Source organism: Pelobates fuscus, chromosome 11 (genome assembly GCF_036172605.1).
Source record: "Pelobates fuscus isolate aPelFus1 chromosome 11, aPelFus1.pri, whole genome shotgun sequence".
In the NCBI taxonomy this organism is placed as follows: Eukaryota; Metazoa; Chordata; class Amphibia; order Anura; family Pelobatidae; genus Pelobates; species Pelobates fuscus.
The window spans coordinates 10,068,100-10,094,008 of NC_086327.1; the positions used below are offsets into that span (position 1 = coordinate 10,068,100).

Genomic DNA, 25,909 nt, shown 5'->3' on the forward strand with positions numbered 1-25,909 from the left:
TGGATTCATCAAAGATAACTTTTACGGACAAGTTCTGATGTCAGGCAGGTTCTCGAACAATGAGGAAATTCTGATCGCTCTTAGTAAATGCCTAGAAAGCTAAGAGAAAGAATAAGAACATAGCAGGATTACTGCAAATCCCGATCCTTTTATAATTTCTCCTTTTGAATAAGGCAGATCATTGTTACAGCATGAAAGCAGGGCAGGATTGACTCCAGCTTTGATTGTAAAGTAGAATGTGTGGATTTTATTCCTCTCCAGGGCTGGGATCTGACATCACAAGAGCCTGTTGCTTCCACACGCCAGGTTTCATTGCTCGTTAAGTGATGATGTAGCAAGCAGCTGCCTCCCTCACCTAGTCGGATGAAGGAATATGCTGAGAACCTTCCATTCCTAGTTACATGTCGGAGATCCTTAGAGACACCTCCCAGGGCTGAGGAAGGATGGGAAGGGGAGTTGACATCTAGCAGACAGTCCCCCCCCTCATTATTTGCAATACAACCTAAACACACAGACACCCACTCGCTGCCTGTGCCATGTCTGCCAGCTCTCTGAATACCAACTACGAGCCCATTCTGCCCTGCCAACTCCTGCCAGGTGCCAGTCTCACGTACAGTGCCATGTTCGCAGCCTGGCAGGGATTCTGAGACCCCCCCCCCGAGCTTGCAGTAACCATGCCGGGGTCTGGATTTTCAGAGAAGAAGCTCTTCAGGTAAAACAGATCCAGGGGGATAATTTGCAGGAGGATTTTCATGGCACACGGCTGCCAGCTGTTCGGCATGGGCTCTTGCATTTCCAAAGGTGAGTTGGGGGAAGCAGGGGCGAAGTTGGACAATGGTTAAGTCACGGACAGCCCTGGGAGTTGAAAAGCAGAGTGATGTGGAGGGCACACCTCTGCTTCTAAAAGGGTTAATGTCTCCGTCACAAGCGATCTGCTTTTATTGACAGCTGGGTGAGCGTGCCATGTTTCTATAGGGAGTAAATTAAACAGGGGTTCTAATGTCAGCAGTAAATCCCAGCTTTACAAAGTGGATTAATTAACCTGGCAATTCCCTTTGTAAACAGCTAATGAGCTGGGCAGTGGGTTAAACACAGGCAAAAACCTGTGGCTTGGTCGTGGCTGATCCAGGGTTAAAGTCACTTACAAATGTTTTCTTTCAAATTGCTATGTAAAGGTTGGAGAGTCTGCGGGCCCCAGGATGCGGGATTTGGGGGTCCTTGTGGTTTATTTTTTAGAGTTTTAGATATAAATATAAAAATAGAGGAGTAAGGACGTACTGCTGTTGTATGGAGAGAGAGGGCTGTATCTAGGCGGGGGGTTCTATTTCTGACGTACAAGATAACCGGGTTCCTTGATTAGGGGTCGTTGTTAAAGGTCATTTAAGTAAGAAAATGCTTTGTTACTTTGTGTTAAACTCACAGACACTGTTAATTCATATTTACTATGAATGAAAACACAATTATTCTACAGCAGACATGATCCCTTCCTCCCAAACCCCTCAGTCAGACAGAGGATGGGGCGTGGAACGGTTCTGGATACTTTTCATTGATCTCTATAAATACAAATATCTATTGAGTCATTTCTTGATTTTTGGAATTTACAGTCAGTCTGATTTCCAGTGACCTTTGACATCACGAATAAAAATGGCAGTAGATTATTAACCCTTTTAGTGAGAAAGAAATGTTGTGGCTTCCCCTGTCCCCTAACTGGCTAAAAGGTAGAGTTGTATTAAAGCAAACTATTCTATACCATATAAATGTCATATAAAGTTTTCACTGATGTGATCCTTGGTCTGTGTATATGGGTTAAAGAGTATTAAAATTACATATAGGAAGTGTTTAGGAAATGCCACTACCACTCCATTTTCACTCCAGCCTCTTCTTTGCCTCCATGCTGTGTGCTCCAGCCTCCTCCGCTCTCCGTTCCTGTGTGCCTCCATGCTGTGTGCTCCAGCCTCCTCCTCTCTCCATTCCTGTGTGCCTCTGCTGCCTCCTCCCTCCACTCCTCGGGCAGCTCTCTGTGAAGCTGGGAGGAAGTGGCTGTCACTTCCTTCCTGCTAGCTGATATCACAGGGGCCCGGTCGGCTCTTAAAGGGCTTCCTGGCCCCTAACTGGCCTCTGTTAAGCAATAATTATGGGTGGGAGGAGTGGAGCAAATCATATGAAATACAATGGAAATCACACACACACATCAGATTGTGTGTGTGATTTGTGGGATAATATGCATGATTTTGCGGGTGTCAGGGAGCCGCATTTAAAATGCGGGAGTGTGTCTCGGAACTACCGGGACACTTGGGATGTCTGATAAAGGCGTTGTTTTCCCCAGCATTGTGTGTCATCTGATGTCTGGGGAATGGGGCTATAAACACTTACTAACAGCTTACTAATAATAAGTTCACTGACACACAATGTCCCTACAGACAAGCTCACTGACATAAACACATGCTTATTACAGACAAGCTCACTGACACACATGCTCCTTACGGACAAGCTCATTGACATACACACATGCTTATAACAGACAAGCTCACTGACACACACATGGTTATTACAGACAAGCTCACTGACACACACACATGCTTATTACAGACAAGCCCACTGACACACATGATCCTTACAGACAAGCTCACTGACATACACATGGTTATTACAGATACACACACAGACATGCTTATTACAGACAAGCTCACTGACACACACATGCTTATTACAGACAAGCTCACTGACACTCACATGCTCACTAGCAGGCACATACACACACTCACTCACTCTGTCGTGTGTTGCTGAGTAAACTTACCTGTCATTGAATGCTGTGGGAGCACTGTTAGGCAAAGTCCCCCCTTTCCAGCCTCTTCCTATGTAGGATGTCAGCTGTTTGGGTCTGGGGGATGGAGCGTGAGTGTGGGGGCGGAGCTTGAGTGTGGGAGCGGAGCTTGAGTGCAGGGTAGTGCAGGGGAGTCACGGGAAGCCCTCACCCTGCGGTGCTCGTTCTGGTCACCGCCAGCCGTAATGCAGCTTTACCAGCCTCCAGCACCTCCCTCCTTAATTCCCTCGGACTCTCGCTCACAGTCTGAGGGGAAAATATTTTAAATGTGATTAGGGTTATTGAATTTCAAGTCGTCCCTGCGGTTGCCTTGGAAGGGCGGGGCCAGACCAATTAATGTTGTGGACCTTATGCGGGACATTCCCCACCCCTGCCTTAAACAGAGACCTTTGTCACCTCTTATTTCTTTAAACACCATTAGTTTAGATTTTATATAAATTATATATTTTTGTCATTCACTCTCATGTTTCTGAGCCCATTGTACACCACTGTGGAATTTGTTGGAGGTTAATAGTTGCATTTAAGCAGCATTGTCCTCTGTGACGGACCGTCTGGCACCCCGACCAGGTGCCTCCGCCAATTGATGCTCCTAGTGCTCACCAAGGACTCCAACCACTCCACCAGACACCATCAGCACCGTAGTCCCCACTTCCAGCGTTACAGCTTGGCTCGGAACTCGCCGTCCTCTGCCCACCCTGGACCCAAGACCAGGATCCAGCTTCCAGTGGGCAGACCTCTCCTACTCCAGAGAGTATAGCAGGAGCAGCTCTTAAAAGAGCTAGTGATTATAACCCTCCAAAGAGCCATCCCAAGAGCAGAGATTATAGCAGGTATAGTGGTTCCCTCAATCACGAGACGAGGCTCTGTGTTGAGGGTAAGCAGGAACTCATTTTTAATGGTGCCACACTGGCTTTTATGACAATCCCCATGCAAGTGGTACACCCACATGGACCTTGTTGGGGACTCCAACATAAAGACACAGACCAACAAGAACAGTGATTAAATGCATGACACTCCTATAAAAAAACATACAATCCCTCCCCTCTGTCTGGGAGATAATTGAGTCAGATACTGTATCAACTCAACACATATTTTTGTAAAACCCCAAAAGTTCCCCAAAACACATAAATTGTTACATTCCTTGATAGCCCTGATCTGGGTGACCAGCATATCCAAAAATCACCCAGATCAGTTCAGGGGTTCAGAAATGTTATGGAAGTCATGTATTTGACCGACCGCAGGCATGGTCCCATGCCCAAAACAGATCCAGAGAATCAGGGCTTTCAGTTGGTCTAGTTCGGTAGTGTTACGGCCACCCTGAGTTGAATGCCGTTAGAGACGTCCTTTTCCCTTGAGAGGAGCTGTGCTGCAATATTCTCCAGATGTCATCGCAGCTGAACAAGTAGTTGAAGGTGTAGTAGAGCTCTTATAAGAGCTAGTGATTAGCTGTGAAGCAGGTTCCCTACAAGCACGAGACAAGGCTACGTGTTGAGGATTAAGCAGAACTGATTTTTAACCTTGTTGGGCACAGGGAAAAACAGTGAACAACCAATAAACATAGAGTCATGTAATGAGTTACTCCCATACATTACACACAATCCCTCCCCTCTGCTTGGGAGATAATTGAGTTAATTACTGTATCAACTCATTATCTCCAAACGAAAACATGACAATTTTTACACATTTTCAGAAATACCCTAAAACCATATCCAAACCCCATAAAACATAAATTTTCTGATAGCCCATAGCTAGGGGAACAACATGTAAAAAAATCATGCGAATCGGTTCAGGATTTCAAAAGTTAGATGGAAGTCCTATTTCTGCCCGGCCATACACGAGGTTCCTGCCCAGAATAGTACCATGAATTCAGCTGGTGCGGCCAGTCTCTTTTGTGCCTTATAAAATATCGAACTACAGTTCGGATAACAGTTTGTGCGTGTGATGGCCATGTGCCACTTCATTCGTATGTTATTTCTACCGAATGCCGCCTTCTTCAGATGAATTATCACGAATCCAAGTGGTCCTGGAAGTCCCAGCAGGCCATTGAGTGTCCAAAAATAGTTCCAGACACTTGACGAACAAGTCCCGCTGGACGCTTTTGACAAAACAAGATAGCCGTCACCACGTGTTCGTGCATACGAATTGACGACCACCCAGGGAACCACTTAGAACGTTGGAGTTGCAGTTTGGCATAAAGTCAAATGAGTCAATTGAAGGCACATGACTGGCTTGGGTGGTCGAACGTCGAAAAAATGTTTGGTACCCAATTTGTTTGATTTTTTATTAGTTTGCCGGGTTAGGTGAAGGTTATTGCAACAAGGAGTTTAGACAGTAACAGAATTGTAACAAAATTATAATACAATGAACAGGGCATCTGTTACAGGTAGTTTGAAAATGAACAAACTACCGAAAAGAGTCAATAGTCTTACCCTGGAGCTTGTTCCCTTCATCCAGACGAATGATCTCACTGAAAAGTGCCTTTCTAAGCTGAATAGAAACGAACGCAGGCGATGATGGAAGTCCAGCGGTGTTCAGGAGTTTCTGTATCCGATTTTAGTTCCATGAGATTCATACCCAAACACCGCTGCCTGCGTTCATGCGAACAAGATAGCCGCCACCTCGTGGTTGTCCATAAGAATAGCGGCCACCCAGACGAACAATAAGAACACTGCGGTGGGAAACGTTCCAAGTTGTTAATAGGTGTTAACAGGGGCGTACCTAGAGCATTTGGCACCCGGGGCGGGTCCTATTTTTGGCACCCCCCCTGCCCCCCCCCCCCCCCCTCAAATTTAAATATAAAAACAACCAATTTTTTTCTTATGTAATTAGCACTAAGCAGTGTTTGTGTGTTTGAATGTATGCATGTTTTTGTATGGAGTATATGTAAGTGAATGTAGCGGTGTGTTTGTATGTAGTGTTGGCGTTTGATTGCAAGCATGCATTTGTGTGTTGTGTGGTATTTGAATGCAGTGGTATGGTTATATATAATGGTGGGGTGTGTATGTAGTGTTGATGTTGAAATGCATGAGTGTATTTGTGTGTAGTGTTGGCGAGATTTTTAGATGTCTGCACATATACACATACACGGACATACACACATGCAGATACATATACACACAAACACAGTCACACACAGATACACATTGACACACATGCAGACATTGTGGCGACTCTAGGAACAATATATATGGGGGGGCACATAAGATACCACAGTCAAAATAGGAGGGGGAGGGGGAGCAGTAAAACTTCTCACTAGGAGATGGGGTAATATGCTGCCATTGGCTGTCTGATGCCAGCATGCTGTGTTCTGCATGCTGGCATCTGACTACACATTTGCATATTATTCACATTAGCCACCCAGATTTCTTGTTGTGGGCTGGCTGACACCTCTTAATTTCAATCTTTATTTAGCAGATAACTCCTATTTGCTATCCTTTGTGGGATTGCCATATTTAAGGACACCAAATAAGGTGCTATCTGCTAAACAGCACCCTCATTTAGTATCTTTAAATATGGAAATCTCACATACGGGCACCAATTCAGGGAATGATCTACTAAACAGCTAAAGGATAAAAAAATGCCCTTTTCTTATTTTCAGTTGTTTAGCAGATAAATCCCTTATTTGTTATCCTTATGTGGGATTGCAATATTTAAGGACAGGAAATAAGGTAGCTATCTACTAAACACATACGCAGAGATACACACAATCACACATAATCACAGATTTACACAAACACAATCAGTGACCCACACACATACAATCACAGACACACAATCACATACACACACAAATATTACATACATACACACATTTAATCATTAAGAGGTCCACCCTGCCTCCCTACCTTGCTCTAGAAGGGCTAGAGTGGATCCTCAGTCCCTGGTGGTCAGTGGTTGCTGCTGGGATCTCTGTGCTCTTTCTGCACAGTTCCATCGCACGCCCTGTAATGATGCAGAGGCCGCGATGACATCATATCCTGGCTGCCGGCTCACTGCAGGGCGAAGACCGTCAGACACAGTCAGATGCAAACAGTCCCACACACAGTCACTCACACACAGTTACAGGCAGACAGTCAAACACACAGGCAATCACACAGGCAGACAGTCACACATACACACACAGATTCACAGACAGTCACACCCACAATCACAGGCAGACAGTCACACATACACACAACACAGTCACAGGCAGTCACTCACACACACACACACACACACACACACACACAATCACAGGCAGTCACACACACACACACACACAATCACAGGCAGACAGTCACACACAGTCACACAGACAATCACAGTCAGACAGTCACACACACAGGGGCACACACACACACACACAGTCACAGACAGTCACACACACAATCAGAGGCAGACAATCACACAGGCAGACAGTCACACATACACACAACATAATCACAGACAGTCACACACACACACAATCAAAAACAGTCACAATTAGGGATCGACCGATATTGATTTTTTAGAGCCGATACCGATACCGATAAGCTGTGAACTTTCAGGCCGATAGCCGATAACTTGCCGATATTCTGTACATTTACCATTTTGAAAAAATAAACTCTTTCTAATGGTAAATGCACAAAATATACATGCCACATGTAGTGGATGAAGTGTATTTAGACAGGGGAGCTGTGTGTGTAGTGGATGCAGTGTGTATTTGTGTAGTGTGTATATATAGTGTATGCAGAGTGTATAGTGAATACAGTGAGTGTTTGTGTAGTGTGTGTATATATATATATATAGTGAATGCAGAGTATGTATAGTGAATGCAGAGTGTGTGTTTTATACTGTGTATAGTGAATGCAGAGTGTGTGTTTGTGTAGTGTGTGTATAGTGAATGCAGAGTGTGTGTTTGTGTAGTGTGTGTATAGTGAATGCAGAGTGTGTGTTTTTGTAGTGTGTGTATAGTGAATGCAGTGTGTGTAGTGTGGGTAAAGTGAATGCAGTGTGTGTATATAATGCAGTGTGTGTGTTTGTGTAGTGTGTGTATGTAATGCAGTGTGTGTTTGTGTAGAGTTTGTGTTTGTGTAGTCTGTGTGCATGTAATGCAGTGTGTTTGTGTAGTGTGTATATATAATGCAGTGTGTGTGTTTGTGTAGTGTATGTATGTATGTAATGCAGTGTATGTGTTTGTGTAGTGTGTATGTATGTAATGCAGTGTGTGTTTGTGTAGTGTGTATGTATGTAATGCAGTGTGTGTGTGTTTGTGTAGTGTGTATGTATGTAATGCAGTTTGAGTGTGTGTAGTTTGTGTATGTAATGAAGTGTGTGTGTTTGTGTAGTGTGTATGTATGTAATGCAGTTTGTGTGTGTTTGTGTAGTGTGTATGTAATGGGGTGTGTGTGTTTGTGTAGTGTGTATGTATGTAATGCAGTGTGTGTGTGTGTGTTTGTGTAGTGTGTATGTATGTAATGCAGTTTGTGTGTGTTTGTGTAGTGTGTATGTATGTAATGCAGTGTGTGTGTGTGTGTGTTTGTGTAGTGTGTATGTATGTAATGCAGTGTGTGTGTGTGTGTTTGTGTAGTGTGTATGTATGTATGTAATGCAGTGTGTGTGTGTTTGTGTAGTGTGTATGTATGTAATGCAGTGTGTGTGTGTTTGTGTAGTGTGTATGTATGTAATGCAGTGTGCGTGTGTGTTTGTGTAGTGTGTATGTATGTAATGCAGTGTGTGTGTGTGTGTGTGTGTGTGTGTGTGTGTTTGTGTAGTGATGTAATTTGTGTAAAATGGAGGGGGGGATTTTTTTATGTTTATTATTATTTTTTTTAATATTTAAATATTTTAGTCCCCCCCCTCCCTGCTTCTTACCAGGGAGGGGGGGATATAGTATTCCCTGGTGGTCCGGTGGCTTGTTAAGTACTGTGGGGCGGCTGGCAGCAAGCGCTGACTTACCCTCCCAGCAGCTCCTCCAGCTCCCCAGTGTAAATCTCGCGGCCCTTAGTGCCGCGCGGAGCGTTGCCATGGTAACCCGTGGCAACGCTCTGCAGCCGCGGGTCTCGCGAGATTTAGACATGGAGCTGCAGGAGCTGCTGGGAGGGTAAGTCAATGCTTGCTGCCGGCCCCCCCAGGACCGCCGGGCTTGTAATGAGCCTGGCGGTCCTAGGAGGTATTATCGGCAATATTGGTAGCTATATTGGCCGATACCGATATTGCCGAAAATACCGAATATCGGCCGATTATATCGGTAAAACCGATAATCGGTCGATCCCTAGTCACAATCACAGTTACACACTCACACACAGTCAAAGACAGTCACAATCACACTTACACACTCACACACAGTCAAAGACAGTCACAATCACAGTTACACACTCACACACAGTCAAATACAGTCACAATCACAGTTACACACTCACACACAGTCAAAGACAGTCACAATCACAATTACACACTCACACACAGTCAGACAGTCACAATCACAGTTACACACAGCACACACAGTCAAAGACAGTCACAATCACAGTTACACACTCACACACAGTCAAAGACAGTCACAATCACAGTTACACACACAGTCAAAGACAGTCACAATCACAGTTACACACAGCACACACAGTCAAAGACAGTCACAATCACAGTTACACACTCACACACAGTCAAAGACAGTCACAATCACAGTTACACACAGCACACACACAGTCAAACACAGTCACAATCACAGTTACAAACAGCACACACTCTCCCACTTACTGTAAGCTTGGGCTGGAGTAGGAGTGGATTCAGTCCCTCTTGTGCTGTAGTTGGGGAAGCAGGGACTCCTTCCTGCTTCCCCTCTGTGTGATCAGTAAGTAGCTCCGCCCCCGCATCCGGCTTGGCTCCGCCCCCACGGCCGTTTTAGCTCCGCCCCCAAATCTCTGTGCAGGTTTCCTGCTTCCAGCCCCTGCGTGTGAGCTGTGTCGGCTGCCCAGCGCCCCTGCTGCTACGGCACCCGGTGCAGCCACACAGCTCACAGAATAGCAAGCCTGGCCAGCCCTGGTGGCACCCCCCTGCCTGATGGCACCCGGGGCGGACCGCCCCCCCCGCCCCCCCCTTAGTACGCCACTGGGTGTTAACAAGCTCCAGGGTGGTCTCTGGTTAATGCGGTTGTTCGGTAATTCAAAGTGCTGCTTCGAATTACTTCAGGAGTTCGAAGTGCTACTTCACAAGTCCAAAGAGGTACAAACAGTGTTTTCAAATAGGGTTTAACACATAAGCCATAGTAACAGGGTAGGAGGCTGGCAAGTATGCCCCTCCAAGGACTCGTGACGCGGTCCAGTTCGTCACAAACCACACCTTGCTGCTTCCGTTGCAGCTCCAATTCTAAACGAATGAGACGAATAACGTTCATCTTCTAAAGTTAACCTATCCATGCATATCTTGAAGACCTTTGTAAATTGAAACTTAGTCAAAGGAATGGCATCAAAATGCATACAAAATGGACCTTCCACCTTTGGTCTTACTGACAAATATTCTGACACTTTCACCGGACACAAAAGCGATCCTTGAATCTCCAGCAATGATAACTGTGGCGAAACCAACCTCGCCACTGGGCATTGGAGAAGCCTGTTTGCCCGCCTCCTGCCTGCTGACTATGGCCTCTGGGAGATTTGGCCCTTTAAATACAGTATTTGGGCATATTGTATTTTATTATGCTGCTGCTGGCCCTTTAAGAACCATCTGGGGACATACTGTGGAGTTACTGGGTGGCCACCATTTCATGTATCAGAGGCACATGGTGAGAACAATGGATGAAGCACATGGTGAGAACAATGGATGGCGGCCATTTTAACTCACGGACACTGTTTGGACTTTTCTACACGGTGCCATCTCGACGGTATTTGGTGCACAAAGACATCTAGCAGTAGTTTTAAACTATACAACAGGGGACACATTATACAGTAATTATTTTTCATATAGCCTGTATATGTTCTGCGGAATCTGCATTAAACTGTATCTTCCAAACTACTGAACCAATCTGGGTGAATTTTGAATATGTGGTTCTCCCAGATCCCCCGGTTCCAAAGATATACTTATTGGGTTATTGCATGTTTTGAGGTCCCTGTGATATGTTTTATAAAACTGTATTTCTCTGCCTGTGATAATTATATTACCCATTGTGTTCAGTAATCATATCACAGGCAGAGGGGAGGATTTTGTGTGGGAGTGTCTGTGTGTATTGTACGGATTGATTGGTTGTATTTCAAAACCCTGTGGGCAAGTACTATGTTTGTGGATTGTGAATAAAAGAGGCTGTATGTGCCAGTACAGTCAGTTCTGCTTGATCTCAAAACGAAGTGTCGTCTCGTTATTGGGGGAATTGGATTGTATGCTGACTGCCAGGAGTGTAAGCTGATTGTATGCTTTTCCTGTTCAGCTGTTTACAGCATTCATATGCTTGAGAGCATTCGTATGCTGCTCCCTTTTGGTGGTTTTGGTGTCTGCTGCAGTGCTTGGGGTCCTCAGGAAGCGCTAGGAGCATCCTTCAACGGAGGTACCCAGTCGGGGTGCCCGTCGATCCGTTAAAATAACCATCTCCCTTTGCCTTCTTTATCTGTTTTGGATTTGATAACAAATACATCACTTTTTTTATCGCTAACTATAATATCCTCCCATTGCAAACCTGATAAACAAAATTTACTCCTAGCAACCAACTCACTAATTCTTAAAGCTGCGAAAATGCTGTTATAAATGAACATCTAAATAAAACTAACTCATACGAAGAATAGCATACTTCTTCCAAAACTTCAAATAACTGTGATAAAACTGCAAATGATATAGGTTTCCTATTATGTCTAACTCTACTAGCTCTTCTATAGCCTCAAACTAACTGATTTACTATGAAATACTGTTTGATTGGCTTACAATCGCACATTTTCATAAAGAAATCCACCCCGGCTAAACTACAAGCTAACTTAGACTTAGAAAAACCTTTCTGCATTGAAACCAATGTAAATTGTATGGCACTCTCTTTATCCTCTCCAAACAGATCTTTTCCATTTACATTGCTAAAATTGAACCACTCATTCCATGCCCTAACATATGCACTCCAAGTAGAGGCTGCTACCGAATTCATTAGCATGACACGTAACTGTCCCCAATCAATTCCCAAAGGTCTGACGGAAACTGGATTCCTTCTGAAGCTGCTCTCGGTGCCATTTCCCGAAATTCCTGCAATTGTAATCGTGAAAGAGCATCAGCCAGCCTATTCATTTTGCTTGGTATATGCCTAGCTTTCACCCAAATGTTCAATTGTAAGCACCTTAACACCAAATGTCTAAGTAAATTGATAACCCTCTTACACCTAGACTGTAAAGAATTAATTACCATCACTACACTTAGATTGTCGCATGTGACAATCAGGCGCTTATTTTTCCATGCATCTCCCCATAAATATATTGCTGCTTCAATTGGAAATAATTCCAACAAAGTTCGATTTTTGGTTAAGCCTTCCTGTATCCAAAGATCCGGCCATTCCTGTTGCCACCATAGTCCATCCCAATATATGCCAAAACCGATAGCACCGGATGCATCTGTAAATAGCTCCAAACTATCAGAATCTATGAACTCCTTTTGCCACATTGATCTTCCATTGCTTTCATTCCTTTGTTACTCTAATGTGTGCAAATGGGGACTTAACATTAGTCATTGCCATACCCAACTTCCTAGAGAAAGCTCTCCCCATTTGGATAACCCTCGATGCGAATGTCAACAGACCTAGTAACGATTGTAGAACTTTTAATGTCACCTTCTCACAGCCCATTACCTGCTGGATCAGCATCTTCCTTTTCAGTATCTTATCCTCTGGCAACCTCAATTCCATGTTTGATGAATCAATAATTATACCAAAGAACTGCAAACAAAAAGTGGGTAAAACCATGTTATCCTCTGCTAACGGAATACCTAACCTGCAAGTCACATTTTGGAACGTTTCTAACAAGTTCTTACAAATGTCCCTCTCCTCAGAGCCCACAAATAAAAAATCATCCAAACAATGCATTATTTGACTACGACACGATTCATACTGAACAATACATTCAATAAAAGTCGCAAATGACTCAAAATAAGAACATGATAGTCCAAACCCATAGGCCAGGGGTAGGCAACCTTCGGCTCTACAGATGTTGTGGACTACATCTCCCTTGATGCTTTGCCAGCAATATGGCTGTAAAAGCATTATGGGAGATGTAGTCCAAAACATCTGTAGAGCCGAAGGTTGCCTACCCCTGCCATAGGCAAACACTTGTCAAAAAAATACTGTCCCTTGAATTGAAAACCTAGCGAATTGAAAGATTCAGGATGAATCGGTAAGAGTAGAAAGGCAGCTTCTATATGTCCATTTGCCATCAGTGCACCCCTTCCACATTCTCTTACTAAGATTAAAGCTTTATCAAAAGTTGAGTAGGACACTGAACCTTCTCCTTTAGAAATCATGTAATTTAAAGGATATGATAAATGACGTATTAGCCTATCTGACCCTGGTTCTTTCTTTGGCACTAAACCCAGAGGGGATAACTCCTAAACAGTGGAACATCGAAAGGACCATCAATCCTACCTAATTCTAACTCTTTACAAATTGTTTTCAAAGCTAAACTTGGCAATTCTAAAACTGATTTTACATTTTCAACCCAACAAAATTCAACAGAACTATATACAGGTAACCGGAAACCATTTTCAAAGCCTTCTTTAATTAACTTGTCCTCCCGATTTGGATACATTTCGAGATAAGGTAGTAATCTTTCGAGTTTCACTGGGGTCTGAGCTTTTTGAAAATGTACTACTGTAGAATATTGCATATTCTATGTTTCTATTGATTATATATGGATGTGTATATATGGATGTTTCATGGTTTCATAAAACCATGAAATTTTTTTTATATGCTTCCAATATAGCTTCTGCGTGTTGAAAAAAAACACAGCACAATATTTTTCACCTATCACGCTAGAATAAATGCAAAAAGCTTGCAGCCAATTATTGAATGACCTAGGAATACATTTCTTCCTTTCATCGTCCCCTTTTTCCTTATCCAGTTTAGTTTAGGTCCCCCCATTATTTATTTATTTAGGGTCCCCTTAAATGAAAACCCAAAGGGGAGCTTTCAAAGCCTAACGCTTCTTTCATGCATGTCTCTTTTACTCTAACTTCTTCCCTCACAGAATGCGTAACTTTCGGATTAACTGTGACCACTTCTGTCCCCGGCTCCCATACTCTCGCCAATTTAGGTGCAATTATTTAGTACCCTTTTCAAGTGAAGACACCACTTTGCCTAAAACAGCATTATTCACAGTTGTTTGTAACTCACCCAGCTCATGACTGTGACCCGAGATATCCTGAGCTACTTCGCTTTCTTCCAATAGCCTAGGTCAGTCCCCAGCCTCTTTATTCTTCTTCTTTTGTTCGTATTTTCTGTTTTATTTCCACATTCTCTTGTTGATCTTTATTGGAGACGATGAGAAAGTTTCCCTGGGCCTTCTTATTCTCGCCTCACGAATTCTGCAGGGGTTGCTCTCACCAGATTTTTTCGTTTGGACTGGCACTTTAATTGTCAGAGGAGAAGTACCAGTTCAATCAGACCAGTTCAATCAGACCAGAAGTACCAGGGGCGGACTCCAAGCATGCTTGCAGCCATTCAGTATCACCACAGCCTAAAGCCTTCTGTTTAAGCTATTCCAACACAGCCTCAACTGTGCCAGACATCTCCACAGGTAAAAAGTAGCAACTCAAATATTTAACAGCCAACCTTTGGATTTGTCTGGCACAAGCTGAGGTAAATAATTTTGGTGCCTTTAAATTCATACTCCCGAATTTCCGAACACTGTGAACCTCGCGCTGCGAACTACTAATCAGGGCTCTTGCCCTGGCCCCGAGCCTCCCGCTTTACTGATAGCGCGAGCTGCCCTTCACCTAAACCCTAGTGCGTGCTGCCCTTACCGCGAACTATACTTACCAACGAACTACGCTCCATAAAACCTCATGAGGCTGCCCCTTATTCAGTCCACGTGCCGACAGTTTGATTATATTGACTTAAAATTCCCTTTGAATTCCTGACAATTTACTTATTAGTGAATAATAACCCTGATAATGTATCATTTCAGACTCTTATGAATTCTTCATTTTGTTATGCAGGGTGAGAAAGAACTGCCCGTCAGTATGAAATGAATGCGCTTACTATTGATTAATCACTGTAATAATAATAATTATTGATTAATTAATTGATTTCGCACCATGTGCCCATGAGTACAACGTAATGACTGGCAGCACTTTCAAATTCTGCTGAAAAAAATAAAGATTTCAAAAGTGTCAGGAAAAACCCATTTAATCTGCAACCCCGGATAAAGCATTTTACCGTCACACCATGTAATAGCTTGCTCCACCATTTTCTTTGCGTCAGCGCTCCTCCCGTTTTACAAACTCAGGCCTATTCACGAAACTGTGAGCTGTCTGGAATTCAATGTCCGTTTCATATTTTATGCCAAACTAGCCGAACTGGGAAATTCTTCCAAGTCCGCCGTTTTCTATTTGTCTAAAATTTTAAGACTCATTGATCATTTCCCAACCGATAATAGATAACCCTGTGTGACCTGTTAGTGGTCCCTGTGGTCCCTGTTTGTCGTATTGGCTTCCCTGCCATGAATAGGCAGCCATTATTGCGCGCCGAACCGAGGAGGCCTCACTGCCTTGTTAATTGAAATTATGTCATAATGTCATATAAAACGGAGCCATCAGAGGAAACGCAGTGAGTACAGGGAGTATTACATAGGTCAACTGTCAGTATCCCTAGGGGTGCAGTGAAACAAATGAAGTTTTTAAAGGGACACTGTGTGCACTATAACGCTTTAATCAAATCAAAGTGGCTATAGTATCTGAAGTCCCCTGGCGCTGTATCTCCATTCTATATTACACTATTTTTGAGCAGTTTAACACTGAATGAGGGCCCCTGGCTTCCCATAGCCCCACCCCACTGGAGGTGTGGCTAAGGCAGAGATTACATACTTCCTTCTAGCCCAGGGGTAGGCAACCTTCGGCTCTACAGATGTTGTGGACTACATCTCCCTTGATGCTTTGCCAGCAATATGGCTGTAAAAGCATTATGGGAGATGTAGTCCAAAACATCTGTAGAGCCGAAGGTTGCCTACCCCTGTTCTAGCCATACCAATTGATACTTGAAATAGGCACTGTGATAGGCTGAAAGCAGTCAGCTAATACTCTCAGCCACCCATTGCTGCTCAGGCAAATGCTTCCTCATTAGTCAAAGCAGAACAGAGAGAGATGGGCTGTTAAAGACTCATTTAGTATTAAAACATTAAAAACTATTTAACACTAACTGGAAGGACAGTGCCAGTGCAGGCCTCCCAATTGTCCTGCTTTAGGCAGGACAGTACTAATTTTGGTGTCCTGCCGTCCTGCTTCAATTCCTTGGGACACCAGGGAATATCCCCTGATAGCACAGTGCGAGTGAATCACGGCATGATGCCACCTCATGGCCCCACAGACCCCTTCCTGATTTTACCCTTTTAATTGTTGGGAGGTATGCCAGTGGACTCCAGTCACCATAACCACTTCAATGGGATGAAGCAGTTACAGTTTCTATAATAGTTACATAGGCTGAAAAGAGATGTGTCCATCAAGTTCAGCCTTCCTCACATTTGTTTTTTGATGTTGATCCAAAAGAAGGCAAAAAAACTAGCTCGAAGCACTTCCAATTTTGCAACAAACTAGGAACAAAATTTCTTCTTGACTCCAGAATGGCAGTCAGATTAATCCTTGGATCAAGAATCTCTTACCCTACACCAGTGGCGGATCCAGAGCCTGATCTCGGGAGGGGCACTTGTAGATTATTTAAATAAATAATCCAGACACAATAACCACTACAGCTCAGTGTAAGGGTTATTGTGCAAATAGTGCCGAGACCGCCTCCCAGAGTAAGTAGTCAAACTGTTTAAGAACAGTTTGACAACTTACCTGAGGTCCTCTGGGAAATGGGGCTGTAGTAGGGCAGAGGAGCAGTGGTATGGGTGAGTGGTGCAATGTGTGAGGGGTGCAATGTGTGAGGGGTGCAGTGTGTGTGTGCGTGAGGGGGACAGTGTGTTAGCAGTGTGTGTGTGAAGGTTGCAGTGTGTAAGTGAGGGCGGCAGTATATGTCAGGGGTGCAGTGTGTGTGTATGTGTGTGTGACAGTTACAGTGTGTGTGTGTATTGCAGTGTATGTGTGTATGGGGGACAGTGTATGTGTGGGGGCAGTGTATGTGTGGGGGCAATGTATGTGTGTGGGGGCAATGTGTTTATGGGGGGCAGTGTGTGTATGTGGGGGCAATGTTTGTGTATGTGGGGGCAGTGTATGTGTGTGGGGGCTGTGTGTATGGGGGCAGTATGTATCTGGGGCAGTGTGTGTATGGGGGGCAGGGGCAATGTGTGTGTGTATGTAGGGCAGCGGCAATGTGTGTGTTTATGGGGGGCAGGGGCAATGTGTGTGTATGGGGGGGGCAGGGGCAATGTGTGTGTGTATGGGGGGCAGGGGCAATGTGTGTGTGTATGGGGGGCAGGGGCAATGTGTGTGTGTATGGGGGGCAGGGGCAATGTGTGTGTGTATGGGGGGCAGGGGCAATGTGTGTGTATGGGGGGCAGGGGCAATGTGTGTGTATGGGGGGCAGGGGCAATGTGTGTGTGTGTATGTGGGGCAGGGGCAATGTGTTTGTGTATGGGGGCAGGGGCAATGCGTGTGTATGGGGGCAGGGGCAATGTGTGTGTATGGGGGCAGGGGCAATGTGTGTGTGTATGGGGGGCAGGGGCAATGTGTGTGTGTATGGGGGGGCAGGGGCAATGTGTGTGTGTATGGGGGGCAGGGGCAATGTGTGTGTGTGTATGGGGGGCAGGGGCAATGTGTGTGTGTGTATGGGGGGCAGGGGCAATGTGTGTATGGGGGCAGGGGCAATGTGTGTATGGGGGGCAGGGGCAATGTGTGTGTGTGTGTGTGTGTGTGTGTGTGTATGGGGGGCAGGGGCAATGTATGTGTGTGTATGAGGGGCAGGGGCAATGTGTGTGTATGAGGGGCAGGGGCAATGTGTGTGTATGAGGGGCAGGGGCAATGTGTGTGTATGGGGGGGCAGGGGCAATGTGTGTGTGTGTATGGGGGGCAGGGGCAATGTGTGTGTGTGTGTATGGGGGGCAGGGGCAATGTGTGTGTGTGTATGGGGGGCAGGGGCAATGTGTGTGTGTATGGGGGGCAGGGGCAATGTGTGTGTGTATGGGGGGCAGGGGCAATGTGTGTGTATGGGGGCAGGGGCAATGTGTGTGTTTATGGGGGGCAGGGGCAATGTGTGTGTTTATGGGGGGCAGGGGCAATGTGTGTGTTTATGGGGGGCAGGGGCAATGTGTGTGTGTATGGGGGGGGCAGGGGCAATGTGTGTGTGTATGGGGGGCAGGGGCAATGTGTGTGTGTGTATGGGGGGCAGGGGCAATGTGTGTGTGTATGGGGGCAGGGGCAATGTGTGTGTGTATGGGGGGGCAGGGGCAATGTGTGTGTGTGTATGGGGGGCAGGGGCAATGTGTGTGTGTGTATGGGGGGGCAGGGGCAATGTGTGTGTATGGGGGCAGGGGCAATGTGTGTGTATGGGGGCAGGGGCAATGTGTGTGTATGGGGGCAGGGGCAATGTGTGTGTGTGTGTGTGTGTGTATGGGGTGCAATGTGTGTGTATGATAAGAAGGATGGGGGGGCTTATAATGTGTTTTTTTTAATTTAATTAAAATAAATATATTTATGTCCCCCCTCCCTTCTTACCTTTACTGTGAGGAGGGGGGACATCTTTCTTTCCCTGGTGGTCCCAGTGGGGATTCATTGGTGGTCCCAGTGGTAGGAGTGAACTCTAGCCCGCGCTCCAGGCTAGAGTTCACTCTCGCGAGATTTGGAGCGTTGCCGTGGTAACCGCGGCAACGTTCCAAATCTCGCGAGAGGAGGACCCGGAGGAGCTGCTGGCTGAGCTCCCGGGTCCTCTCTCCCTCCCCTGCCGGCTGTCAGCATAGTGCCTGCGAACCGGGGAGGGAGATCTCTGATCTCCCCGGTCCGCAGGCACATTGCAGGGCTGGCACTTGGGCAATGCCAGCCCTGCACTAGCCGGCGGGGGAGAATCTCGGGGGGGGCAATTGCCCCGTTGCCCCCCCCCCTGGATCCGCCACTGCCCTACACTTAAAAATGATATAATTGAATATTCTATTTTTGTAAGTATCCATCTAGTTGCTGTTTAAACATCTGTATGGACTCTGATAAAACCACTTCTTCAGGCAGAGAATTCCATATCCTTATAGTTCTTATGGTAAAAAAAACCTTTCCTTTGCCTTAGACTAAATCTTATTTCTTCCAGTCTAAACGCATGACCTTGTGTCCTATGTAAAGTCCGGCTTGTGAATAGATTTCCACACAATGGTTTGTATTGGCCCCGAATATATTTCTATAATGTTATCATATCCCCTCTCAGGCAACGTTTTTCTAAACTAAATAGGTTTAAATTTGTTAACCTTTCTTCATAGCTAAAATGTTCCATTCCTTTTATTAATTTTGTATCCCGCCTCTGCACTTTTTCTAGTGCCATAATATCCTTCTTTAGAACAGGTGCCCAAAATTGCACAGCATGTTCAATATGTGGTCTTACCAGTGATTTATAAAGAGGCAAAATGATATTCTCATCCCGAGAATGAATGCCCTTTTTCATGCATGACCTTACTGGCCTTAGCCACTGCTAATTGACATCAAGGGCGTACCTGGAGCATTTGGCACCAGAGGCAGATCCTGTGTGTGGCACCCCCCTTCCCCCCAAATGTAAAAAAAAACGTAACATTTTTTAAATGTTTTTTTTTTTTTATAATGTATTGAACAAATTTGGAAACATTGTAAAACCCCTGTCTGCCCCCTTCTACAAAACCCCTTTCCTGTGTATCTGTTTGTCTGTGTATCTGTATGTGTGTTGGTATATGTGTGTAACGGATCGCCTGGCACCCCGACTTGGTACCTCCGTTAATGGATGCTCCTAGTGCTTCCTGAGGACTCCAAGCACTCTGGCAGGCACCACAATCACCGAATCAGAGAAGCCTTTAAATTCTCCCAAGCATATGAATGCTGTAGACCATTGAATAGGAACCATACGAATAGGCTTGTACTCCTAGCAGTCAACTGGAACAGCATGCAATAAATCCTTCCCCCAATAATGAGACGACACATCACTTTGAGGGTAAAACAGGAACTGAGGACTGGCTCATCCAGCCTGGCTTTTATTTCCAACTCACACATACAGGTCACACCCAGGGGGAGGCATAAAAGAACCAATGACATAGATGTTACCTCCCACACATCCCCTCCCCTTAGTGTGACACATAATCCCATTATGCATACCGTTTAAAATATACTTTTACACAACTTTCCTAACTCTAAAACCATACATCACATTCCCATAAAAATACATATCCACAATCAATCCATTCAGGGGAACAACATATTAAAAAAATGGCATGGATCAGACCAGGGGTTCAAAAGTTAGTAAAGTATCTTTTAAAACCCCTAGCTTCCCAGCTCAGACTGTTTTTTACAGAGCCTTCTCTGTGCTGGAGAAGTAATCTAATTATCTCCAGCACAGAGACAGACTCCATTAACCACATGGTTACAGAAAGACATAAAACACTTTAAAATACAGAAAGTTACTTTTTAACCATAACACACAGACATTTCACATATCCCCAGATAGCTGGGATCTGAGCGCACAAAACTACCGAATAGCGCGCAGATCCTATTCACACAGTACAATTGCCATGGAGCTAAAGTCTTTCCCATAGTCTTTCATTATGAATAGGCTCCATGGTATAGCTATCTGGGGTATCACATTCCCATAAAGTCTGGTCCATAGTCCAAAGGCAAGAGGCGGGCAATCGGCCCCCTCCAAGGACACGTGGCGAGGTCGGTTTCGCCACAATCCCAAAAAGTCCCAATATGTCCATCAATGATTTTAAAAGGGCCAGTTGCAGCAATATAAAGTACAATATGCCCCAAATAACCCAGGGGCCATAGTCAGCAGGTAGGAGGCTAGCAAACAGGCTTCTCCAGGGCCCAGTGGCGAGGTTGGTTTCGCCACATTTCTCCCCTTTTCCAAACACACTAACAGGGTACCTGACCTCTTGCCGGTCAGTGCCCTTGTTAGTCCAGCAGCCCACCCACAAGACAGAAACAGCAGTACAGCCCACCCGCAATAAATGGTTACTACACCTGGGTAAGGGAGAATCTTGTCCATGTCCAGGTGCCTTACCACGGCTGTGTGGGGGACTGGTAGGCTGCCTTGGTGGGTTGCTGAGGGGGCAGAGACCAGCGGTACTCTGTCCTGGTGCCAGCACTACCACGGGAGTAGTCTGGTTGGAGCCTGGTTGCTGGAGACCGACTGTCTCCTCTTTAGCTGCACAGCTCTGCTGCTGGAGACCGACTGTCTCCCCTTTGGATACATAGCTCCACTGTTGGAGGGGGAGACCGACTGTCTCCCCTTTGGCTAAGCAGCCTTGTTGCTGGGGGACAGGACTGACTGTCCTTACCCCTTGTGCTGTAGGTGCAGAGACCACAGTCCCATCTGCACAGTTGTGGGGCTTACAGTCTCCCCCTGGTACATTAAGCTGCCACTGGGGAGAGGTGGTAACCAGCTCCTCTCCCATTAGAACACTCTGCCACTGGGGAGAGGTGGTAACAATCTCCTCTCCCATGCATACTTTCAGTCTTTGTGGAGGGAGACCGACTGTCTCTCCTCCCAATGCAGTGTCCTGCTGCTGGGGAAAAGAGACTGGGCTCTCTATTCCCTGCTGGACACTCTGCCACTGGGGAAAGGAGACTGGGCTCCCAATTCCCAACAAATCACACTGCCGCTGGGGAGGGAGGACGGCCCCTTCAGCTCCCTTTAACTTGGGCGCAGAGACCACGGTCCCATCTGCGCTGGTGTGGGGCTTACTGTCTCCCCTTGGTGCGCTAAGCTGCCGCTGGGGAGAGGGGGTAACAAACTCCTCTCCCTTACACACTTTCAGCCGCTGGGGAGCAGGGCTGACCCTCTGTACTCCCTGTAGGCAGGGCGCAGAGACCACGGTCCCATCTGCGCTGGTGAGGGGCTTACTGTCTCCCCTTGGTGAGCTGCGCTGCCGCTGGGGAGAGGGAATAACAAACTCCTCTCCCTTACACACCTTCAGCCGCTGGGGAGAGGGGATAACAGGCTCCTCTCCCTGCACCGTAGACTGCCGCTGGGGAGCAAGAACGGCACCTTCAGCTCCCTGTAACGCACACTGCCGCTGGGGATCTGGGCCGACTGCCCAGCATCCCTGTAGGGCCGGTAGAGAGACCGCAGTCCCATCTCCCCCTGCCATCTGTGGGTCTTCCCAGGACCAATCCGTGAGGCCCCTCAACATTTGTGAGTAAGGGCCACCTGCTTCCCCACATGGCAACTCTGGCTGCTGCTGGGGATCTGGGCCGGCTGCCCAGCATCCCGGTGGGCCCGGTGGAGAGACCTTGGTCCCATCTCTACCTGCCTGTTGTGGTTCCTCACAGGACCAGTCTATGAGGACCCCCACTTCGGGTTCCTCCCGCCGCCTCAGGGAAAGACAGCTAACCTCCTCGGATGCAGCCTCTACTCGGCTGCTGTAACGCTCCTGCTGCTGAGCATACTTCCTCTCTTTTGCCAACCGGAATTCTCGGTCCAGCCTTGTGTTTCGCTCGGCCATGACCTGGTTCCAGATCACCCGGCGTGTCTCCATGGGTATATCATCCCCATACTCGGCCACTCGCTGCCTCACCTCGGCCAGCCAATCATCTCCAGAGCCAGAACCTTCCATACTTGTCTGCTCCCAGGGGCGCTGCACGACTGCTAGCGTTGCCCTCAATTTGTAAATCCAAACAGTGTCTCTGAGCTGCTTTACCTCACACTAGGATGCCATCCCACCGCTTGCCACCAATGTAACGGATCGCCTGGCACCCCGACTTGGTACCTCCGTTAATGGATGCTCCTAGTGCTTCCTGAGGACTCCAAGCACTCTGGCAGGCACCACAATCACCGAATCAGAGAAGCCTTTAAATTCTCCCAAGCATATGAATGCTGTAGACCATTGAATAGGAACCATACGAATAGGCTTGTACTCCTAGCAGTCAACTGGAACAGCATGCAATAAATCCTTCCCCCAATAATGAGACGACACATCACTTTGAGGGTAAAACAGGAACTGAGGACTGGCTCATCCAGCCTGGCTTTTATTTCCAACTCACACATACAGGTCACACCCAGGGGGAGGCATAAAAGAACCAATGACATAGATGTTACCTCCCACACATCCCCTCCCCTTAGTGTGACACATAATCCCATTATGCATACGGTTTAAAATATACTTTTACACAACTTTCCTAACTCTAAAACCATACATCACATTCACATAAAAATACATATCCACAATCAATCCATTCAGGGGAACAACATATTAAAAAATGGCATGGATCAGACCAGGGGTTCAAAAGTTAGTAAAGTATCTTTTAAAACCCCTAGCTTCCCAGCTCAGACTGTTTTTTACAGAGCCTTCTCTGTGCTGGAGAAGTAATCTAATTATCTCCAGCACAGAGACAGACTCCATTAACCACATGGTTACAGAAAGACATAAAACACTTTAAAATACAGAAAGTTACTTTTTAACCATAACACACAGACATTTCACATATCCCCAGATAGCTGGGATCTGAGCGCACAAAACTACCGAATAGCGCGCAGATCCTATTCACACAGTACAATTGCCATGGAGCTAAAGTCTTTACCATAGTCTTTCATTATGAATAGGCTCCATGGTATAGCTATCTGGGGTATCACATTCCCATAAAGTCTGGTCCATAGTCCAAAGGCAAGAGGCGGGCAATCGGCCCCCTCCAAGGACACGTGGCGAGGTCGGTTTCGCCACAATCCCAAAAAGTCCCAATATGTCCATCAATGATTTTAAAAGGGCCAGTTGCAGCAATATAAAGTACAATATGCCCCAAATAACCCAGGGGCCATAGTCAGCAGGTAGGAGGCTAGCAAACAGGCTTCTCCAGGGCCCAGTGGCGAGGTTGGTTTCGCCACAATGTGTATCTGTATGTGTCAGTGTGTATCTGTTTGTGTGTCTGTGTTTGTATCATTGTGTCTGTATGTGTGTGTCTCTATCTGTATGTGTGTGCGTGTGTCAGTGTTTGTCTGTATCTGTGTATGACTGTGTTTCTATGTAACTGCATGTGTGTACCTATGTGTCTGTGTATGTGTGCCAGTGTGTGTATATGTAAGTATATGTATGTATGTATATGTGCATACATCTCAGCATTTCACCTACACTACACACAAATACAACCCTGCATCCAAATGTCAACACTACATAAAAATACACCACCATATTCAAAAACCACACTACAGAAAAATGCACGCCTGCATTCAAATGCCAATACGTGCAAACACACCCGTACATTCACTCACACATACTCCATACAAAAACATGCTTACATTCAAACACACAAACACTGCTCGGTGCTAAAGACAAAAAAAAATACAAATACTGCTCGGTGCTAAATACATTCAAAAAATTTGTGGTTGATTTTTAAATTTTGAAGCTGGGGGGGATGCCAAATATAGGATCCACCCCTGGTGCCAAATGCTCCAGGTACGCCCATGCCTCCCTGAAGTCTGTTAGTTGGGGAAGCAGGGACTCCTTGCTGTGTTAAGCTCCGCCCCGCCGCCGGATTGGCTCTGCCCACACTTTCCTTTTGTGCAGCCGGTTTTGAAGTGGCTGCACTGCTGGTCTCTGCTTGTGTGAGCTGTGTCGGCTGCCCGGCACCCCAGCTGCCATGGCAACCTGTGCGACCACACAGCTCACACATGCCTGGCCCTGGTCATGACACCCCCTACCTGGTGGCACCCGGGGAGGACTATCCCGTCTCCCCGCTCTCCCTTTAGTACCTCGCCCCCCTTAGTACGCCACGGATTGATATTGCACATTGTTGCATAGTTTGTTGTCTATAACAATTCCCAAAGCTTGCTCGTGTGTTGTTATCCCTAATTCGCTTACATTAAGGGTATAAGTTGCTTTTGCATTCTATACGCCAAAGTGCATAACTTAATTTTTCTACATTAAAATCAAGCAATCAAGTTAAGCTCACAGGTCTTTAATTTCCAGACAAGGATTTTGAACCCTTTTTGAATATAAGAACTAGATCCGCTTTCCTTCAATCCTCAGGAACACTTCCTAAAAGAAAAGAATCTTGAAAAATTTAAAACAGAGGTTCACTTATTTCCACACTTTGTTCCTTAAGTACTCGTGGATGAATACCATCAGGCCCTGGAGCTTTGTTTATATTAACTTTCTTTAGTTGCAGTAGCACCTTGTCCTGAGCCAAATTAAATTTTTCTGAACGTTTTTTGCAGCAATTATTTGCATATCTATTGCCATAGGTTCTTCCTTAATATATAATGTCCCTTTAAAAGCTTTTTTCGCCTACAGTGTATCTCTGTGACAAACATATTGCATTGTTAAAGTGTGTCTGAGATAGCTGAGTTAGAGGTTTGCAGTTTCTTTCCTCTAGTCCGGATGCAGTTATTTCAGCTGTCATCACAGTAAGGGGATTGATCCCTAATAAGTGAATTACAGTGAACTAAAATCATAATAGCTAAATGTAGGCTAAAGTAGTCAAACTGTATCATTTTCCAGATCAGCTTTTGCTACAGTCACTGTGTGCTGTAAATAATTCCCTGGGGGAGTTAGGATTGCAATTTGGGAGTGTATTTATATAACAGGGTAGCATTATACCTCTCTGCAACCCTAAATTAGTTTGTATTTTTCAACCTGTGCACTACAACTCTAATCACTCTCAGGATGGAGGAACCTGGTTCTCCTCACAATGTGCAAAACTCCCCAATGTTTTAAATCACAGCCTGAGAGTTCAGTGTAAGGTTACCAGACCACCTACCTTTCATGATAGCTCACGTTCACGTTCTTTCATTGATGTGCCTTTACTACGTCTTGTCTTACATTTTGTTAATTGGTCTATTTTCTCCTCCGCTTGGGCCTTGGCACA

The 25,909-nt window shown here is 45.7% G+C and overlaps 1 protein-coding gene across 1 annotated transcript in view; it reads left to right on the forward strand.

Annotated features, from left to right (window-relative positions):
- The first annotated feature begins 310 nt into the window (after nucleotides 1–310).
- Nucleotides 311–25,909, forward strand: part of FAM131C (family with sequence similarity 131 member C) — a 58,943-nt gene continuing 33,344 nt past the window's right edge. The window contains exon 1 of the mRNA XM_063436787.1: nucleotides 311–801. Within this exon, the coding sequence (XP_063292857.1) occupies nucleotides 753–801 (49 nt within the window). The 5' untranslated portion in view covers nucleotides 311–752. The remainder of the gene's footprint in view (nucleotides 802–25,909) is intronic.